This window comes from Ceratotherium simum, chromosome 1 (genome assembly GCF_057802395.1).
Source record: "Ceratotherium simum simum isolate JZ-2026a chromosome 1, ASM5780239v1, whole genome shotgun sequence".
NCBI classification, from domain to species: domain Eukaryota; kingdom Metazoa; phylum Chordata; class Mammalia; order Perissodactyla; family Rhinocerotidae; genus Ceratotherium; species Ceratotherium simum.
Genome location: NC_141900.1, coordinates 105118473 through 105140901, shown reverse-complemented (window position 1 = coordinate 105140901; position 22429 = coordinate 105118473). Strand labels below are relative to the sequence as shown.

General features: G+C 39.8%; 1 protein-coding gene across 13 annotated transcripts in view; it reads left to right on the top strand.

Moving 5' to 3' along the window:
* KMT2C (lysine methyltransferase 2C) overlaps positions 1-22429 on the top strand; it is a 277698-nt gene that overhangs the window by 239176 nt on the left and 16093 nt on the right. For 10 of the 13 annotated variants that reach the window (XM_087433406.1, XM_087433446.1, XM_087433390.1 and 7 more), the window contains 11 exons: positions 717-795; positions 2336-2399; positions 4235-4467; positions 8314-10026; positions 14493-14705; positions 15407-15571; positions 16988-17129; positions 17278-17425; positions 19782-19960; positions 20091-20227; positions 21151-21400. In XM_087433406.1, coding sequence (XP_087289532.1) covers positions 717-795; positions 2336-2399; positions 4235-4467; positions 8314-10026; positions 14493-14705; positions 15407-15571; positions 16988-17129; positions 17278-17425; positions 19782-19960; positions 20091-20227; positions 21151-21400 — 3323 coding nt within the window. The remainder of the gene's footprint in view (positions 1-716; positions 796-2335; positions 2400-4234; positions 4468-8313; positions 10027-14492; positions 14706-15406; positions 15572-16987; positions 17130-17277; positions 17426-19781; positions 19961-20090; positions 20228-21150; positions 21401-22429) is intronic. The other 3 variants (XM_087433401.1, XM_087433396.1, XM_087433439.1) reach the window with 3 other exon arrangements.

The window sequence follows — 22429 nt, the reverse complement described above, 5'->3', positions numbered from 1 at the left end:
ACGTCTGGAGTAGCCTAGCTGGCTGCTTGTCGCAGTCTCAGTAGTCATTGTAAGGAAAGGTTACTTATCTCTCTGAATCTTCCTTTCATCATAAGTAACATGAGAGTAGTAAGAGTCCACACCTCATATAGTTGTTAGTGCTGTCGAGTCGATTCTGGCTCTTAGCGACCCTGTGCACAGCAGAGCAGATCCATGCCCAGTCTTGTGTGCCATCCTCTCACCTTCCAGCACTATATTAGACAATGCTCAGCTGCCATTCATAGGGTTTCATGGCTAGGTTTTTTGCAAGTGGGTGGCCAGGTTCTTCTTCCTAATCTGTCTTAGTCTGCAAGCTCCACTGAAACTTGTCCATGGTGACCCTGCTGGTATTTAAAATACCAGTGGCATAGCTTTCAGCACCACAGTAACATGCAGCCACCATAGTATGACACCTGGCAGCTCGGTGGTGTGGTTCCCTGACGGAGAAACGAACCCGGGCCATGGTGGTGAGAGTGCTGAATCTTAACCACTAGATCACCGGGGCTGGCTTCGTACAGTTGTAGTGAGGATTAAACGTGGTTGGTACACAAAAAATAGAACTTTAGTAAACGTTTTTGATGAGGAAGACATTGCTGTTAATTATTCTTTCTTCCTTGGAAGAGAAAATTGTTAACCACTTAAAATAGTTTTAGTTTCTAAATGCTCATCATTTGATACTTAGTACTTCCTTTTTACAGGTTCCCTTTTATGGGCCAGTCGGTGACTGGAACACAAACTGGTGAAGGCCAGAATCTCCTACCACAGGCAATTACTCAGGTATTGCTGCTTGTAATTAGTCACTCTAGAATGCACGTTTTCCTATGTTTCTCACCAGCCTTAGTCTCTATAATGAGACCACTTCTAGAAAGTAGTACAAGCCTTAGGACACTGCCAGAATATATTATCAGCTCAGCAGAAATAAAGACATTTTATTACTTTTTAAGGGAAAGACAAATTAAGGTTAAAGAATTGACGGTAACTTCTGGATAGGCCCTATATATTTAAGGGTAGACAGTCACTTGGAGGGAAACCAAATGCTTAGGGTTTGGTTTTGCTTTTATTTACTTTTAACTCTGCAAAGACATTTTCTCCTGCATTTTGGAATTAATCTATTACATTTTAAATGTAAGACTGCTATAAAGAGTAGAAAATAATGATTATAATCGTTCTTTTTAGATATAGTCAGGTTCTACTATTTATTCCTTGGAATAATTTAGTTTTTTGAATATTTGCCATCGTAGTAATCAGCTTTAAGTGTAAATATTTAAATATTTGATGTCAAGCAATGTCCAGGAAAGTAGAACTGCTCATTTCGTGTAGGGGTTTCTTCAATGATTTTTTTCTCAAATATCTGCCTAAAAAAATAGAGAGAGAAAGCTCCCTACTATATGTCCTTTTAGAGTTTTCTTTTTTGCCCTGCCAGTTGTGCCTTAGATTTATTGTGCTGATTATTTTTCATTATTAAAAGAAGAGAGGCATCATCTGATACGTGGAAAGAGCATAGGCTTCATGGCTGAGTAAAGAGAGCTCAGCTCCAATAGGAATTTGCTGTGCAACTTCGGGCAAGTTCTGTAACCTCTGTGTTCTCATCTGTCAGATGTCGCCCCACCTATATTGTAAGGACGACATGTAGTACATTCTGGCTGCCAGTATCACCTGCAGTTGTTGCCTTGTATATATCTTATGTCTAACAGAACTTGTAACAACTGAGTAAATGTTTTTTTCAAAGTTAATTTTATTGATCAGATTGTTACCCCGGAATTATGAGATTAACAACTATTTATTCAGTCACCTGGGAAGAAACAAGACATTTAATTAGAAAATAAGACTAATATTTTTAATTAGTGTATATTTGTTTTAGTGTTTATGCATGTTAAACACATTGGTTCTTGTTTATCTATAACTATATTGTGAGGTGGAATTTAGTAAATCTGGCACCCATATTTATATCTTTAATTGCAGAAGAAACCAGGTAGATTTCATCAAAAAGTGGGATTTTATGTGCATCTGTAGCTAAATACTAACAGTATTTGATTTGCCCTACTATTATATTTCTGATGAATAATCCCTTACCTCAAACATAATTGCTTTTCAACTGAAATCTAGAAAATATAACAGTTCAGAGATACTTGTAAATTTTCAGAAATTAGGTTGTCACCACTAAATTTAGTCTACTTTAAATAAAAAGCAAAGCTTTAAAGATGTCTTAAGAAATTTAAGGATTTTTTTTTCCCTTCCATTTCTTTTTCTTTTTTAAGTTTTTTCCCCGTTAACTGAAATGTGGAATAAACCTATTTGTAAATTTTACTTATTTTAGGATGGCAGTATAACACATCAGATTTCTAGGCCTAATCCTCCAAATTTTGGTCCAGGCTTTGTCAGTAAGTATAAATCTAATAAGTTACATATTCTCTGGGGATTGCTTGTTTGCAGTATATTTGTCTTCTTCTAAAAACTTGGAGTTAGTTTAGGTGTGTTATTTTAAGTCTTAAGTGCCCTCATCTTTTATGAAACATCACTGCCCTGCTAGGCGTCTTTTCCTCAAGGCATGTATTTTCGTTGCTTTTTTCTCTGTGCATGAAGAATTATAGTTAGAAATAAATATTTTAATACAGAAAAATCATCTTCTCCAGTCTCTTCAATATTGTTGTTGCTGTTTTTGTATACAGATCGGGCACTTTACAATCTGTAGAATTAAACCGCTTCTTGCTCTTTTGACTGTCTACCTAAATGACAAGGACACTAAATGGGAACAACAAAGGGAATATGCTTAGAAATAAGTTGGGTTAGCAGCATGGTGTGAAGGTCGAGGATGCAGGACGCCACTGAATCCTTTCTAGCTATCTTCAGGGGTCCCAAGGTGGTTCAGGATAGTATTTAAAGTTCTCCCCAAACTGAACCTTTCTGAAATCTTCAGACTGTTTAGCTAACTTTTTTTTCACCATTATTTTTCATTTTGCTCACCTCTGCTCTCCTGGTTCCAGAAACCAGAAAGGCTTTCCTTGCGGTAGGTCTCATTCTACCAGAAGCAGAACTTCTGAAATCTTGTGAAAAAGCCTGTTCTTGAAAAATGCCCTTCAAATTTAGTAGACTAGATTTCAAGTTCATACATGTACTGGAACTTCTGGGTTTAAGAACAAACCCAAAGTCTGACCTTTTGAAATTACCCCTGTATTAATTATTATTATAATTTGAATACCTATTTGCATTAAAAACAAGTGAACGACTATAACCAACGGGCTTTTTCTGGCTTTATTGTGCCCATTGGCTTTGGTTGGATTCTTATTGTATGACAATATTCTGTTATCATTGATGTAATTTTTCAGCTAATATCCTTGGAATTGTATTTATTCATTTCTTTGTCTTATAGTGAGTCAAAAAGGTATATTCTGAATTTCACTACCATAAGATGACTTTTTTTTGGGGGGCTTGGCATCAGTGAAGTAAAGTGCCCTTAAAGAATAAAGAAGGAATATTGGTACAAGATGAAGAGATATAACTATTTGGGGAGATATTAATGACAGTCATAAAAGTAGAAAAGATTTTACTTGGTTAATTATTCCCTGCCTTTGATTATTTATATAAGGATAAATTACAAAATTTACAAAAATTACCAGTGTTTTTAACTTGCGGATTTCCTTTATAAAACATAGACTTCATGTTGGTTCTTTCTAAAACATTCTATGTTCCTTCCTTCTCAGTTTAGGACATTCTTTTTTACTATTAAGAAATAGGGAAAACCTTATAAACTTAGGAAAATTAGCATGGGAAATGATACCTAATCCATGCTCTGGACTTTGAATAAGGATGTCTTACTTTGTCTCTTCAAAATCTGTAAAGTTGAATTAATAAAACACACATATAATTTAATATGTAGTTTGGCTTGTGTTTTAGAGAATTTGATAGTTCAGTAGATAAAAGCATTCCATTAGATAACAGTCTTCTGCTTTTCAAAGATTGGATATATAGTATTTTTAACTATGAAGTTAACCCATGTCCTAAGAACATGCATTCTTTGGTTTTCTTAAATAAATATTTTCCCAAAGTCTCCTATTTTATAGTTACATTCTGGTCTAATAGTTAGTATTGTGTTTTCAAAATATTTATTACAAGGTCTTGTGAAACTGTGTTTCCTTATAAAGTGGATTTGTGTAACTTTTATATTGTTAGACTCTTTAGAAAATTAACACAGATGAATTTTTAATTTTTTCCTCAGATGATGCACAACGTAAGCAGTATGAAGAATGGCTTCAGGACACCCAGCAGCTTCTTCAGATGCAACAGAAATACCTTGAAGAACAAATTGGCGCACACAGAAAATCTAAGAAGGCCCTTTCAGCTAAACAGCGTACTGCGAAGAAAGCTGGGCGTGAGTTTCCGGAGGAGGATGCGGAACAGCTCAAGCACGTTACTGAGCAGCAAAGCATGGTTCAGAAACAGCTAGAGCAGGTAACACATAGGTTTGCAAACCAGAAGTAGTTGTTATGAGTACAATGTTTTGGTCTGTCATTCATTAATGATAGACTATTTTGATTGGTGTTAAATGGCAGACAAAAGTGACAGTCCTGAGACCTCTTACTAACTGAAGACATAACAGCCCCAGTCCCTTCCCTAGAGTGATAGTCGCACAGCACGTACTCCGTAAGTGCTGCTGGATAGATTAATTCTCATAATCCTGACTTAGAAGAACTGTTTTTACACTCGGGTGTGAAACTCTGGTGTAGCTGATATAGCTTGGGGAAATTCAGTAACTTTCGCTGCACTGAGAAATCAGTCTGCGGAGTCTTCAGCTTTCCTGAGGACAGAGCTCCCGGCAGATCCTGGGTTGAGGTGGGAACAAGAGCCAGGGCCCGAGAAGTAGTTTTTAACTTGAAATTGACCTTTTCTTTACTGTATCCTTTGGTTCCCTGTTTTCTAGTGGAATTTCAGAAATAGCATTTGAGTCATTCTGGTGGTTCTTTTTCATGGTATGTGTTTATTATTATTTCTTCTCAGTATTTTGGTCTTAAAATACATTGGTAAAGGGGCCGGCCCGGTGGCGTAGCAGTTAAGTGCGCATGCTCTGCTGCGGCAGCCCGGGGTTTGCAGGTTTGGATCCAGGGTGGGCACCGATGCACCACTTGTCAAGCCATGTTGTGGTGGTGTCCCATATAAAGTAGAGGAAGATGGGCACGGCTGTTAGCCCAGGGCCAGTCTTCCTTAGCAAAAAGTGGGGGATTGTTAGTTAGCTCAGGGCTGGTCTTTTCTCACACACACACAAAAATAATTAAAATATTAAAAAAAAAAATTGGTATATCTTATGTAAAGGACTCATTCCTGAAAAAGTAAATCATTTTGCTGTTATCTTCCTTATAAACCAGGTGTTTCTCAAAATGCTCATACTGAAATAACAATTATACTTAAAAAGAAGTAAAATTTTAAATTTTTATTTAAAATAAAACAATAGTAGTTGGAGCTATTTTGAGCCAGCCCTGATGGCCTAGTTGTTAGAGTTCAGCACTTTCACCGCTTCAGCCGCCCGGGTTCGTTTCCCAGTCACGGAACCACACCACCTGTCTGTCAGTTACCATGCTGTGGTGGCCACTCACATAGAAGAACTAGAAGGACACTAACTAAGATACACAACCATGCACTGGAGCTTTGGGGAGGAAAATAAATAAATAATAGTGTTCAAAATGGGTTAACAGCACACTCCTAGGTATTTACCCAAGTGAATTAAAACCTATACACCAATATGTATAGCAGCTCTATTCCTAGTCACAAAAACTGGAAACACGCCAGTATCCTTCAGTGGTGAGTGGTTGGACAAAGTGTGGTACAGACACACCTCCGAGATGTTGCAGGTTTGGTTCCAGACCGCCACAATAAAGCAAATATTGCAATAAAGTGAGCCACACGAATTTTTTTGGTTTCCCAGTGCATATAAAAGTTATGTTTACACTATACTGTAGTCTGTTAAGTGTGCAATAGCATTATGTCTAAAAACACAATGTGCACACCTTACCAAAATGTGACAGAGACACGAAGTGAGCATATGTTGGAAGAATGGCGCCAATAGACTTGCTCGACGCAGGGTTGCCAGAAACTTTCAGTTTGTAAAAAATGCAGTATCTGCGAAGCACAGTAAACCGAAGCACGATAAAACGAAATATGCCTGTTCATCCATACAATGGAGTACTACACAGCAATAAAAAAGAATGAATCGTTGATACACACGGCAAATTGGATGGATCTCAAAAGCGTTATGCTGAGTAAAAGAAGCTAATCCCAAAAGGTTATATACTGATTTCATTTATGTAACATTCTTGAAAGGGCAAAATTATAAAGATGCACAATAGGTTTAGTGGTTGCCAGGGCTTAGGGGTGGAGGGAGGAGGGTTTGACTACAAAGGGGTAGCATGAGGGCATTTTCTGGGGTGATAAAACTTTGCTGTATCTTGATTGTGGTGATGGCTACGCTAATCTCTGTGTTAAAGATCAGAGAATTGTACACCAACAAAAGTCAATTTTGCTTTTAATTGTCAATTTTAATATTTAAAATAAAATTGAAAAGTAATCCAAATGTTGATAGTAGAAAGGGAGGAGTTCAGAGTAGATCAACTCACTAAAAATCAGAGTGCTGTCTGTATAATGAACACGCTGGAAAACACATTCACGTACATTGTCTGATGTAACCTTCTCTACAACCTTCTGAAGAAGTCAGTATTATCACCATTTTACACATGACGAATCTGGTGAGTCAGTGTAGAGGTGGGTAACATGTTTGCTCATAGCTGATTGTTTGATTAGGGATCTGGACTCATGTCTTATCTCCAAGCTGAAGCTTCCACAATAATGTACCAACAATAAAGTGATTATAATTCCTATTGTTTAAAACTAGGACTATTCCAGAATGAGGTTTCTTTTCTCTTTAAATTTACTCTCTGGATCCATGTTTATTGCAAGTAAATATTCTTTTAAGAATAGGTATTTCTTGTAAAGTATTTTTAGCACTGTTATTGCCTTCTGGTGTATTTCTATAAATTCTTTATGATGAGGGCCTAGTTTTTGCATATCTGTGGATCAGATCCTATTTAAAAGCTAATGCTGTACTTGGAAAATTGGACACATTATCTGTTACTATATGGTTGCCAACAATCCATTGTAATCTCATTAAGCAATTGATGATAACATTTTTTAAAGTATTTTAAAATGTCATAGGAAAGGTATGGATGACCACCTTCTATATTCCAGATAACTGTTCTAGGTGCTTTATGTATATTCATTCTGCTTCATCACTCCAATGGTAATTCCTCAGTGCTAACCAGTCAACTGGTCAGGAAAGACAAGAAAATAAGATAGCAGTTATACAGCTACTGGAGAACAGGCCAAAACCATTATGTGCAGAGAATATGCTAGTCTGCCTAGGAAACTGAAGAAGATAAACTGAAAAACTATTAGAACTACTGGGTTCAGTATACTAGTATAATATATATCCAAAAATAGAACGATTTTGAAGGATATGTACATTATAATGCATCCCTTCCTCCGCAGATCCCCACGTGAGGTGGTACATCCTCAAGACAAGGGTTGCATTTTTACTGAGATTGGTTTGTAGCATCTGGCACATTGGGGCACAAAGGTTTTTGGAATGAATTAACTGACATAAGTCAGTCATTATATTAGGAGCTTATTAGGAACTATTTAAAATATTACCTTAGAGCTTGTATATATTTCAGAAATTATAATTTGGTATGTTACCCATGAAATTCAAAGAGTCTAATCTGTTTAACCTGGAGGGGAGGGTGTGGTATATATGCTAGTAGTTCATCTTGTTTTAACATGTTGTCAATTTTGTATATTTAAGAAATGAAATCTTAACGTGTTTAAATGGTTAAAGTTCGAGTTAAATCTCACATTCTAACCTTATATATTAATGTAACTTCTAAGGCATCCTGTGTAGCCTTTGGTTATTCTTTTATCTTATTTTTTGATGTGTAGTTTGATGTTCACAGTAAGATTTTTCTTAAAATTTATTTCAGAAAAATGTATTTTGAATTTGTTTTTGGTATTTCGTATGTGAAGAAGTTTTACAGATGACTTCAGAAAAATTCTGTTGTTAAAAAGATTGGCAGTCTTTAGTTAATGTTTATCAATCTAATTTTTTGTAATTTTTGCTATTGCCTTAGCAAAATATTTTTGCCTCTACAAGATCTAACTGCCTTCTCTAACCCCCACCATAATCATCAGTAAGTGTTTTAGTTTGATACTTGTAGTATATATATAGACGAGTAAGATTTAATTTCGTTATTCCAGATCCGTAAACAACAGAAAGAGCATGCAGAGCTGATTGAAGATTATCGGATCAAGCAGCAGCAGCAGCAGCAGCAGTGTGCACTGGCCCCGCCTTCTGTCATGCCGGGTGTCCAGCCACAACAGCCCCTAGTTCCAGGTGCCACCCCACCCGCCATGAGCCAGCCCAGCTTCCCCATGGTGCCACAGCAGCTACAGCACCAGCAGCACACAGCGGTCATTGCCGGCCACGCCAGCCCTGCTAGAATGCCCAGTTTACCTGGATGGCAACCTTCCAGGGCTCCTGCTCATGTCTCCCTCAATCCTCCTAGGATTCAGCCTCCAGTTGCCCAGTTACCAATAAAAACTTGCACGTCCACCCCAGGGACAGTGTCAAATGCAAATCCACCGAGTGGACCACCACCACGGGTGGAATTTGATGACAATAATCCTTTTAGTGAAAGTTTTCAAGAACGGGAACGTAAGGAACGTTTACGAGAACAGCAGGAAAGACAACGAATCCAACTCATGCAAGAAGTAGACAGACAAAGAGCTTTGCAGCAGAGGATGGAAATGGAGCAACATGGCATGATGGGCTCAGAGCTAAGCAGTAGGACGTCTGTGTCCCAGGTTCCATTCTACAGTTCTGACCTGCCTTGTGATTTTATGCAACCTCCAAGACCCCTTCAGCAGTCTCCACAACACCAACAGCAAATGGGGCAGGTTTTACAGCAACAGAATATACAACAAGGATCTGTTAATTCACCCCCCACCCAAACTTTCATGCAAACCAATGAGCGAAGGCAGATAGGACCTCCTTCATTTGTTCCTGATTCACCATCAATTCCTGGTGGAAGTCCAAATTTCCATTCTGTTAAGCAGGTACATGGAGGTCTTTCTGGGACCAGCTTCCAGCAGTCCCCAGTGAGGCCTCCTTTTACACCTGCTTTACCTGCAGCACCTCCAGTAGCTAATAGCAGTCTCCCATGTGGCCAGGACCCTGCTGTAACCCATGGACAAAGTTATCCAGGATCAACCCAGTCTCTCATTCAGTTGTATTCTGATATAATCCCAGAAGAAAAAGGGAAAAAGAAAAGAACAAGAAAGAAGAAGAAAGATGATGATGCAGAATCCACCAAGGCACCATCAACTCCCCATTCAGATACAACTGCTCCACTGACTCCGAGTATCTCAGAAACTACCTCCACTCCTACAGTGAACACACCCAGCGAGCTTCCTCACCAAGCAGAACCCAAGTCAGTGGGACCAGTTGACTCATCAACAGCTAACATGGCAGCAGGCCAGCTGTGTACAGAATTAGAAAACAAAGTGCCCAATAGTGATTTCTCACAAGGAACTCCAAATCAACAGACTTGTGCACATTTGGAGGTGGATAAGCTCTCCATGGAAACGCCTGCCACAACTGAAGAGATAAAACTGGAGACAGCTGAGCTGGAGCAGTGCCCAGGCCAAGAAGCGCCTAAATGGGAGGAACAAACCGGGAAGGCTGCCGAGAAAGCCGTGGCTGGTCCTGTCTCCTCAGGGCAGAGTCCTCCCCGTTCTGCTGGGGCCCCTGCTACCAAAGGAGATTCAGGCAATGAACTTCTGAAGCATCTGCTGAAAAATAAAAAGTCATCTTCCCTTTTGAATCAAAAACCTGAAGGTGGTTTTTGTTCAGAAGATGACTGTATAAAGGATAACAAACTAGTTGAGAGGCAGAACCCAGCTGAAGGATTGGTAAGTGTGACTCATGAAACCTACAACTTGCTTTTCCTTTTGTTTTAAATTACAGTTATAGCAGATTAGTACCAACCACTGTATTAATTTCAACACTATTTTGTGCCTTTTTACTCTAAAGGACCATTTTTTATTTTGTTGTTTCTACCTCCATGTACCCCGTGTTTTGACTTATACCCATACATTATATTACATAATCATTTACTATATTTTCCCAAAATCAAAGACGTAGTAATGCATTTCGTATGTAACATGTGCCTGTCAGCTGATTATTGCCACATTGAGTCAATCTAACCAAAGCAAAGAAGTAAATGTCTATGTATCTTTATTGCAAATAAGTGTGCAGTTTCCATTAACCTCTTTGAAATACAGAAAATAGCTCCTGCACCCCTGTTAATATGCTTGGGGACCCTCAGGGACAACCCATATTGGGAATCCATTGTGTTGCAATGTATTAATACTTATACAAACTCAATGTTACATGTAGATACTCTTCTATCTTTGTAGTTTTCCATGTATCAATATTCTGCCCTTTTTAAGTTATAAAACATTGGGTATGATTTTGTCTTTTCCTTTGTATGAAGAGTTTCCTTTTGGGGCCGGCCCCGTGGTGTAGCGGTTAAGTGCTCGCGCTCTGCTGCTGGCGGCCCGGGTTCGGATCCTGGGCGCACACCGACGCACTGCTTGTTAGGCCATGCTGTGGCGGCGTCCCATATAAAGTAGAGGAAGATGGGCACGGATGTTAGCCTAGGGCCAGTCTTCCTTAGCAAAAAGAGGAGGATTGGCAGATGTTAGCTCAGGGCTGATCTTCTGCACCAAAAAAAATAAAAAAGAGTTTCCTTTTAAATATACCTTTACAAGATTTCCTCCTCTGCATTTCAGTGAACTTCCTTGCGATATTTCCCAGATTGGGGTTCCTGGATCATAGGAGTTGGTCTGCTTCATTACTCTTGCTTCTTTATCTTTCAAAAGCTGCGGTGTCATTACTAGTATATTCATAAAGCTTTCCCTACAGTGCTTCTCACATTGGATTTTATAATCTTCATTTTTTAATTGAATGGGGGCGAGGTAGTATATTTAGTTGTCCAAATTTGCATATATAAGATTGTTAATGAAGCCGTTCTTTTTGCAAGTGTTGGCTTACTCTTTGTTTTCTCTTGTCTGTATGACCATTCAGTAGAGGTTGAGTGTTTACCCAGTAGAGTTATGTCATTTTTAAAAATTTTAGTGGTAATACTTAGTCATATTTGTCACCAGCGAATATGCCCCATCTCTAGTCACTTTCTCCATTGCATTCTATGCCCCTAGGAATACAGAACTACTTGCAATCCCCCGAGTGTCTTTCTGATTTCACCCTTCCATATATAGCCATGTGCTGCTGTTTCAGCCTGCTCTGCTCTCCCTTCTTTTTTACATCTGGTCAATATCTTATCTTTTAAAACTCGGTTCTGGAATCATCTCCAGATACCTTTCTCAGCTCAACTAATCTCAAATATGTGTTGGTACCCATGTGTTCATATAGCAGTTACTGTAGTGCCACTTACCATAAATAGCTCCTTAAAGGGCAGAGGCTGCATCTGGAGCACTTTTGTATCCTGAGTACCTAATGCCGTACTTAGCACATGGTAAGTACTCAGTGTATTGAATTGAAGTCCTAATACTGGTGATTATATAGTTAAAAAAATGGAGAGAGGGTGTTACGATAGAAAAAGGGATGAAATCACTTGTGTATGTGTATATATATATAAGTTTGGACTCCGGCACATGTTCTCATATCCGTTTGGGATGACAACATAGGGTAGAGGCACTTGATAACTAGGGGTAATGTCTCCTTACCACATTCCAGGTGTTATGCTGTGCTGAGCATTTGCCCCTAAGATACCGTTTAATCATATGGCAGGTACATTTATTATCCCTGTTTTACAAATGATGAAGTTTATTTACTTTCTAGTCATACTCAAGGCAAAATAATTGTGGCAATAGTTGGATTGACCCACTTTTTCTCCATGCTGAGTCTGTTTTCTCATAGATAAATTGCAATTAGGAGAACACCCTCCTAGTTGTAGTGCAGTGGTAAAGCCTTCTTGGAAACTGTGAGAGGTCGAACCACTCAGCCTGAGTTAAATCCGTGTTGCCTCACTGACCAACAGTGTGGCCTGGGCAGGTCAGCCTTTCTGTGCCTCGGTTTCCTCATCTGTAAAACAGGATTAATAATATTTCCTATCATGTAGGGTTGCCACAAGGATTAAAGGAGTTAAAATACACATTGTGCTTGTAATATTTTTATAAAAAAGTATTTTTATAAAAGGTGCATACCTTTGACCTAGAAATGACATATTTAGGAACCTGGCATAGGAATGTGAAATTCTAATGTGTGCAAAGATGTAACTGCCTGAATAGCTAGTGTCCTGAGAGAAAAAATGAGAGAAAGAAAACAACGTAAATCTACTACAGCAGTTGTTGATTAAATTATTATTTCTGTAGATCTATGTCTGAATGATACACAGATGTTTTTCCAGCATTTAAAATTTATGCTATATAAGAATGTTTAATGTCATGGGGAACAACCATAAGTCAAGTTTAAAAAGCAGCCACCAAAATAAAAGAGTACAAGGTATGGTCCATTGTGTTTTTAACAAAATATATGTAGGCATAGATAAAAGATTAAAAACAGATACTTTAAAATGTTGACTTTTTATCTCAGGCAGACTTTCCAGATGATTTTTAATCTTTTGTGCTCTTCTGTAATTAAAAGTATTCTTTGAAGTGTAGTAATATCTGCCTTTTAGGGTGATGGCGAGGATTAGAGATAATGTCTGTAGAGCACCTACAGTGCCTGGCCCATACATACTTAATGAGCGATTGCATTGTAAGTCTCTTATATGCCAATAAGAGATTCTCAGGCCCTTGCTACTCAAAGGGCAGTCCTTGGGGATCAGCAGCATGGACCTCACCTGGGAGCTTTTTAAGGCGTGCAGAATCACATGCCCCAGCACAGCCCTACCAGTCAGAGTGTGTGTTTTAACAAGGTCCCAGGTGATTCGTATACATGTGCATATGGAGAAGCGGAGCTCTCAGCCTGCAGTTCTCAGAATCACCAGGAGGGCTTGTGAAGACACAGAGTGCTGGGCCTCACTCCCAGAGTTTCTGATTCAGTAGGTCTGGAGTGGGACCAGAGAATTTGCATTTCTGACCAGTCCCAGGTGTTACTCCTTATGCTGCTTTGGGGACTTATTGCCCTTTGAGAACCACTGATGTAGCTCCAGGATGGGCAGTTTGAGCCTGCTTCCACCTCTTCCCTTCTTTGTATCAGCTAAGAATGGTTCTTAATTTTTAAATGGTTGAAAAAAAAATCTAAAGAAAACTAATATTTTACAATATGTGAAAATTAACAAAATTCAAGGTTCAGTGTCCATGAATTTAGAAAGTTTTATGGGAACACAGCCAAGCTCATTCATTTACAAATTGTCCATGGCTGCTTTTGGAGTACCAGAGCAAAGAGTTGAGTAGTTACGACAGGCACTATATGGCCTACAAAGCTATAATATTTACTGTTTGGCCCTTTACAGAAAAATTTTGTTGTCCATGCTCTAAGCCATTTAGAATATATCTGGAAACTATAATCTTCAAACTCTCCAAGATTCAATGCAGAATACATTAAAATAAGTTCAGCTAAAGTTGCCCATAGCAAAGTGGAGCTATCAAGTTTAGAACTAATGGCCCCTAAACAATATTCCCATATTTTTAGGTATTGATAGCACTACCCTTAAAAACCTCTTCAAGGACTGGTATATTCTTACTTCTTAACCATAAAGTAAAGAAAGACAAAAGTAAAGGTTTACTTGCTATCATGTAGGTCCTCTTTCATTGACTTCGAGTATATAAGCAGTTATTATTCAGGTAAATGTCTGATTGTAAGCTAATTTGAAAGACCAAAATTGTTTTTTTATTGATTTCTGAGGCTAGCTGGTCCTCTCAACTAAAACGCATCAGCTGTGAAGCTTTTCAGGTGCCTGTCCGTCATTTCTGCAGACCTGAATTTCACCCACTCCTAACGGGGACCCGAAATTACTCACCCAGACCACTATGCAGAGGCCCCCACAGCCACCTGGCTAAGAGCAACCCCTTCCTCCACAGCTCCCAACAAGCAGGAGTAAGGGATCTGGGCTGCCGCCGGCACCAGTGTGCTCAGGCCTGAGGAGCAGTGCTTCCTCTGAAAAGGAAAATAGTCACACTTAAGAGCTCTGCTCTTTGCTCAGGCTTTGCAGGTTACTGATTTCCATAGTTGAGAATAATTTTTGAAAAAGATATTTTCAGAAAGCAGACCTTTTGATGCTGCCATCTTTTCTCCTTAACTTTTAGTACCCATGTTAGGAATGTGTCATAGGATGGAACTGGATTTGCATGAACTGAAAATCAAACATGTGAATAGTTCACTTATTTCTTAACCTTTCTAATTACATTAGCAAGCTTTGGGGGCTCAAATGCAAGGTGGTTTTGGATGTGGCAACAACCACTTGCCAAAAACAGATGGAGGAAGTGAAACCAAGAAACAGCGAAACAAGCGGACTCAGAGGACTGGGGAGAAGGCAGCGCCTCGCTCAAAGAAAAGGAAAAAGGATGAAGAAGAGAAGCAAGCTATGTACTCTACCACGGACACCTTCACACACCTGAAACAGGTGAGTCCTTCACAGCAGCCCCTTTACAAATACCAGGAAGCGAGACATCAGGTGCCTTTTCAGCCCTGTTAAACTGAAGCTTTCTCTTTATTGCGATCATTTCCTAATTAAAGTAGAGAGTTACAGGGATAAAAGACATCTCAACAAGGAACCTAATAGATTTCCCATGTGCAAGCAAAATTGCACCTTATCCTATTGGCATCCAAAAATTACAGTAAAATAGATGGATTGGTAGGTGATGATCAAGATTTACTTATGTTCAAAAGGAGCAGCCTCAGCACCAAGAAAAACTCTGCGTTGCTTGAGTCTGGATGCAAAGCAGTGCAGCTGCTGGTCCCTCTGCATAGTGACCTTCACACCTTCATGGTTGCTACGGAAGGGAGGGGACAGCCACCAAGTGCCATCCGTGGTACCTAGCCTCAATTCGCGCCCTGATTCTTGCTGAGCAGAGATAAGGAGTGTGTTTTTCTTCTTAGATGCCTGGCAGCATCCCTTTAAGACAGATAAGAATAAAGCTCATTTTTAAGTATATCTCAAAGATTCTGTAGTCTCTCTCACTTATTCCAGCATTTTGATACCTGATTTTTAAGTCTTACTTTTTTCAAGCCTTATTTGACTAAGTTGCCCTGGGTCTTAGAAAAGTTGAGAAACTCTCTGTTTTGTTTATCATGTACATTACTCTCAAATGTGTTTTTTAATAGCAGCTCTCTCTGCTCCCTCTAATGGAACCAATCATTGGAGTGAACTTTGCGCACTTTCTTCCTTATGGCAGTGGCCAATTTAATAGTGGGAATCGACTTCTAGGAACTTTTGGCAGTGCTACCCTTGAAGGGGTTTCGGATTACTATTCTCAGTTGATCTACAAGGTATGTTTCTTTGCCAAGGTATTACCTTGCTTCCTCTTTGGATACCATATCGAAATTGGTAGAGCTTGTCTTGTTTTTCCATCTAATCCTCCAAGTTTCATTTAAACTTTAGTTCAATGAAAAGGTTAAAATTTTACCAGGTGAAGTGTTTCTAACATGAGCATTTGAAATTTTTCTATAGATAAGAAGACAAATTATGAAAAACATTCATTGTCTATTTCCATGGTAGAGAAAATATTTATTTCCCTGTAACCTTTATTAACTCTTAAAATGAATCCAAATTCATAGTAAATTGTGAGAATAAAAAATGTAGTTAGGAATATACCCAGAAATGAAATGAAAAAATTTAAAAATGTATTCTGTCTAATAATTTAGGTACTAATTGCGACTATGCATTAATTCCTAGGCTTCTAAAATGATAAACTTGATTTAGTTTGATGTTTTTTGGTATTTTTTTTTTAACATTCTTTACTTCACATCTGACTTAGGTAAAATGATCTTTTTTACAAAAATATTTGAGAGGATCGTCAGTTTTCCTGAGGGCTTCTCTTCTGACTTTAATATTGAGATCATTCTCTTGTGATGCTCCGTTGACTATCGTTGTTGGCTTTTCTCTTTAGTTAGAACCTGTCCCAAGTCTTGTAAATGCCTTCTCTTCTGCTGCAAGCTGTTCTCCAACACAACTTCATCATCTTCATGAAATCCTAGATCTTTGCAACATGTGTAATTTTACTTTGCACTTGATTTGCATGGTGGTACTGGTAGATTCCAATGATCCCTGAGAGACTAATTAGTCAGTAAATGACAAATTGATGACAAATGTTAAGCAGGGAGAAATGTTTGGAAGGGAACTACATTTGTTAATGATTCAGTTATTTTAGTAGTATTGGTGTAACTTTTGCTTCTTGTAGAGATTTTGGACCATCCAAATTCTAATGTCTAGGATGTGAGTTGCAATTATAGGATTAGAACCACAAATTCTCAAGTTTTTTATAGAACTGGGGCATATCTTAATGAGAATTTAGTAAAGGAATTTTTGAGAGCTTTATACAGTTTATTGGTTGAATCTTAAAGCTAGCCTTCACAGCTATAACAATGAAACTTGAAGAGTTGTGTAGAATAGAGTCAGGCATAATGTAAATTTGCTTCTTAATTTCAAAGCTGAGTACTCAAACTGGGCAAAATAAGCAAGTGGATAATATGTCCATATAATCATGAGTATTTGCTACACTAAAAAGCCTCCTGGCCTCGTACGTTATTTTTCTTCTTGGTGTGCGTTTAGGAATGAAGATGCATCTTGATTATGTTTCTGTAGCCTTGCTTCTGTGTGTTAAAAATTCACAGAACTAAGTTGTAGCAAGGTCATGGCATGTTTGTTCAGTAGCATATAATTTAAAATTTTTTGGTCTCCTGCAGCAGAATAATTTAAGTAATCCTCCAACACCCCCTGCCTCTCTTCCTCCTACACCACCTCCTATGGCTTGTCAGAAGATGGCAAATGGCTTTGCGACAACTGAAGAACTTGCTGGAAAAGCTGGAGTATTAGTGAGCCATGAAGGTATGATGTTACGCCTCCAGATTTGACACCTTTGAGGAACATGCCTTTGCCAGCTGTGTGTGGTGACGTGGCAGTCACATTGTAAAGTTCTGCCTATTTATCTGTTTTGACTACATGTATTTATGGTTTTGTATTTTTGCTTTTCCAGTTACCAAAAGTCTAGGACCTAAACCATTTCAGTTGCCCTTCAGACCACAGGATGACTTGTTAGCCAGAGCTATTGCTCAAGGCCCAAAGACAGTCGATGTTCCAGCTTCACTTCCAACACCACCTCATAATAATCAGGAAGAATTAAGGTAGATGTTCCTTTTTTCTCAAATATTTTTTAGTTATCTCATTTTTTTAAGTATGTATATACATATGTATTTAGCATAATGTCTGTAGGAATAGCATGTAAAAATATTTAAGGGGTAAAATTGGGTGAATAATTTTCTTCAGAATTTAAAGTTTATAAAACATTCTTTTTTGCGTGTGTGTGAGGAAGATCAGCCCTGAGCTAACATCTGCCAATTCTCCTCTTTTTGCTGAGGAAGACTGGCCCTGGGCTAACATCCATGCCCATCTTCCTCCACTTTATATGGGACGCTGCCACAGCACGGCTTGACAAGCGATGTGTTGGTGCGCGCCCGGGATCTGAACCGGCAAACCCCGGGCTGCCGCAGCGGAGCGCGCGCACTTAACCGCTTGCACCACGGGCCAGCCCCTGTAAAACATTCTTACTATTAAATATAATTAATTTGTGCATTTTTAAAATCTTAAATGGTATAGGAAGTTCAAGCCGTGATAATAATTGAATGGACATTTGCCTGGGAGTCTCCATGCAAAACATTTCAAAGATCATTGTCCTTTGTAAGCTAATTCATGTGATTTATTGGGTTTATTGACGTTTGCAGATGCCTGACATGAAAGTGCAGTAGTCACAGGTATCAGAGAAGGCTTTTGTAGAAGACAATTTAAGGACTGTCTTGTCCAGAGTTTTGTAACTTCTTTGTATCAGATCTTTAGCCCCAAGATTCTGATTGGGGAGAATCAGTTCCTTTCGTAAATAATCAAGTAGTCAGATCCAGCAGCGGTTCTTAACGGACTTCCTCAAATACTCTCTCTTCCTTGGAAAATCTGATAACTATCCTGTATTTGATGAGACATCATTTATTTTATTTTATTTTTTTTTAAGATTTTATTTATTTATTTATTTTCCCCCCAAAGCCCCAGTAGATAGTTGTATGTCATAGCTGCACATCCTTCTAGTTCCCGTATGTGGGACACGGCCTCAGCATGGCTAGAGAAGCAGTGCGTCGGTGCGCACCCGGGATCTGAACCCAGGCCACCAGCAGCGGAGTGCGTGCACTTAACCGCTAAGCCACGGGGCCGGTCCTGATGAGACATCATTTAGACTAAGTTGCTTACTTTATTAATAAGAAAACTATGCGGGCCGGCCCCGTGGCTCAGTGGTTAAGTGCGCGCGCTCCACTACTGGTGGCCTGGGTTCGGATCCCGGGTGCGCACCGACGCACCGCTTCTCCTGCCATGCTGAGGCCGTGTCCCACATGCAGCAACTAGAAGGATGTGCAACTATGACATACAACTATCTACTGGGGCTTTGGGGGGGGGGGGAAGGAGGAGGATTGGCAATAGATGTTAGCTCAGGACCAGTCTTCCTCAGCAAAAGGAGGAGGATTAGCACAGATGTTAGCTCAGGCCTGATCCTCCTCACAAAAAAAAAAATAAGAAAACTATGGACCAAAGAGGAGAAGTCACTTGTCCAGACTTAGAATCTAGGTCTTCTTTTTTTCTCCTGTACCTTTCTGCTAAAATTGCCAAATTTGTGAATCAGGGGCAGGTGTGGGAGGCAGCCTCCTAGGTATGTGTGTTTGGTGCCCTAGGGCAGGGATCTGCTCCACTCCTGGATTTCACAGCGACTGTCTGGAAGCCTTTCTTGGGTCTCGTAATGATGCTGCTTCTCACGTTCTCCTTCAGCATGACAGCATCTCCTCTCAGCAGGGGAGTGGGAGACACCAGGTTCACAGGGCCTTCTACCCTGGTTAGGCTGAGACCACACTTGCCCTCCAACCCCAGTCTCCTTGGTAATCTCTAGCTTCTTGGACTAGACCAGTCTCTTATTTTTTTCCCCTTGCTGTATCAGTTAAGAAAAATAAAGGCCTATGAAGCCACAGTGACCAGGTTTTCTTGCGTCCTGCCACTGTAAACAGCAGCCACAGGAGCCTGTGCCGTCAGCGACACAGTGAGTTCTTGCAGGTGTGACTTGGGTCTGTGCGTGGACTGCTCCTTCCTTTTCCAGCCACAGGAGTGTTCCCGTCATCTCAGTGATCTGGAACTTTGCAAAGGTGTGGGTATTCATCCTTTCTATGCTAGGTTGTAATCTGAACATCTTCCTTCTTTGGCAGGTCTTAAAACATTTTTGCTGAAGCTTTAGTCAGAAGGAAACATACCATTTAAATGACTTTATAGTTAAATATATTATTTTTTTCCCAAGAAATTTCCTGTTTGGCTCTGAACTGATTCATTGGCTTATGTTATTGCCATTGTCCAAAGGTGCCTTCCAGTCACACTCGTGGATAGGGCTGGGTTGGTGCAGGAGACCCCAGTGGTGGATTTGCACATGTTGATGGGCTGTGTCTGTTCTTCTCTCAGGATACAGGATCACGGTGCTGATCGGGATACTCCTGACAGTTTTGTTCCCTCATCATCTCCTGAGAGTGTGGTTGGGATGGAAGTGAGAAGATATCCAGATTTGTCATTGGTCAAAGAGGAGCCTCCAGAGCCTGTGCCGTCTCCCATCATTCCAATTCTTCCCAGCAGTACTGGGAAAGGTAGAGAAGATGGCCACGTTGTTTCTCTTCACATATGCCGATTTGCTCATGTTAATATTTTGATTTTGAAAAGCCATTAACACTCACTTAATCCTTCCTCCTCCTCTTTTTTATTGTCTTCCTTTTTAAGGTTCAGAATCTAGAAGGAATGACATCAAAACCGAGCCAGGCACTTTATTTTTCACATCACCCTTTGGTTCATCCCCAAATGGTCCCAGATCGGGTCTTATATCTGTAGCCATCACCCTGCATCCTACCGCTGCTGAGGTAAACAGGAAATGGCTTTTTTATGTGATAGAACACGTCCCCAGTTTAAAGTTGTATCAGGTGGCCTAACGATGAAACGTGCAGGGTCATTGAGGGTAAAAGACTGAAGTTAGGGGTAGGGTTAATAGTCATTTCAGACATGTAGGCTGCTTTTGAGTACCATAAATAAGCATTAAGTTATCTCGGCCTACCTCAAGGCAAAAAGGGCAAAGGGAAGTTAGAGTTCTCATTTTTGTATTAAAGGCTGTGTACTTCAGAGAACTCTTCAGAGAGAAACTTTTTGGTAACTGTTTGCACGTAGAAAATTAAGCAGTGAAAAAGAACTTTATCAACAATAGAAGTTTTACAGAAGCAATGTCAATGTTCAGGTGGCAGCTGCTGACATCAAACACGAGTCTGAGGTTTTTCTTTTTTTTAATTCTTAATTCTGTGAAGACATTTCATTGGCAACCAAACTAATAGTCCAGTGGTGACATTTTGGTCATGAACAGAACATAGCAGGAGTGTGACACTTGTGTGTTTTCGTGGACGATTTCAGACTTCTGCCCAGAGCCACATAGAATCCACTGGAAGCAAGCTTTCTGACCAGCTGTAAAAACTGATAAGGTTTAGCTCATTCCTTGTGGTTGTGTCCTCTACACCTGTCAGATATTAAGATATCTAAAATATTTTAATGCTCTCTCAAATATTTAATGTTAATTAGAATCCTTTTATGAAGATATCTGTTTATGAAAGCTTTATTTGGATATTGGTCCATTAAAACAAGTTCTTTCCCAGAGGCTCTCTGAAGTCTAAGTAAAAGTTGTTGGATTTGCATGCAATGTACGTATCATGCAAATGATGTCTGCCCTAAGTGTGAAGTTTTCTTCAGTGGTTCCCTGTTGCCTTCTGGGTGGGTAACAGTGTTTGCACTTCTGTTTTAGAACATTAGCAGTGTTGTGGCTGCATTTTCCGACCTTCTACATGTCCGAATTCCTAACAGCTATGAGGTTAGTAATGCTCCAGATGTTCCATCCATGGGTTTGGTCAATAGCCACCGAGTAAACCCAGGTGTGGAGTATCGACAGCATTTATTTCTTCGTGGGCCTCCACCAGGATCTGCAAACCCTCCCAGATTAGCAAGCTCTTACCGGCTGAAGCAGCCTAATGTACCATTTCCTCCAACAAGCAATGGTGAGCTAGTTTACGTTTTGTTAACCGCAAATTTATTCTTGATTCAAAAGTTAAGCTTGCTCTGTTTAAAATCTAACTTTAATTTTTAACAGATAACAGGTCACACGTTGGTGTGTAGCCCTTGGTAAATTAACCTTCTGTGAGTGCTCTGTCTTCTGTGGTGTGATTTCTCTGCTTTGGGATGTGTGTTATATCATGTTGTCAACCAGGAAGTATTTGAGTGCCCACTCTCTGCGCAGGCTGCTAGAAGCAGCCTGGGACTTCTTACCCTTGGGCAGCTTTTGTTCTTCTGCATCCCCTAGACCTCCCCTCCTGCTTACTGCCTGCTTCACAGTGTGCACATGAGGCCAGCATCTTTACTTGTTCTCCTTTCCTTTTCTTCTCTGCCTTCCATCTTTACTTTCCCCTTGTTTTGCCTTTGCCCCAACTCCGCAGGGCCGTTCTCCTCCCCTGGATGTGGTCGGGCCTTCCCGGCTCAGAGAGAGGGCCGGTTGCTCAGACCTACTCATGTGGCTTCCCTCCTGTCTCACTGGTCTGTCTCATCCTTGTCCCACTTCCTCCCATCTCTCTCTCTCGCACTTGTTTCTGTCCTTACCCTGTTCTTAGACCCTAGCAGCTTCTCAGTTCTCAGCTTTGAATGCTTCTTGAGAGTTGCCTGTGTTGGATTTTGAACTCTTAGCCTCTAGCTGCTTCTGAAACACTCGTTTTTTTCCTGCTTCTCCCTTTCTGCCTTCACACCCTACATGAGTGATGCTCCCTGACTATGCCTCAGACTTTCTAATCCTGAGTCCTGGCTTACGTTTTTTATCTTGGCTCTGGAACTCTCCTCATCCCTCTTTGACTTTCGAAATCATACTTATTTAAGACTCTTGAACCCATACCTTTTCATCTTTCACAAAACATTTTTGTGTTGTCTTAACCTTCAAGCAAAAGTAATATCTCTTTCCCCCCATCTCACTTTGCACTTAGTGTGAATGTTAACATATGGCGGTGCTTTGGTTTTCTTCTGTACTCCTTATATACTGACAT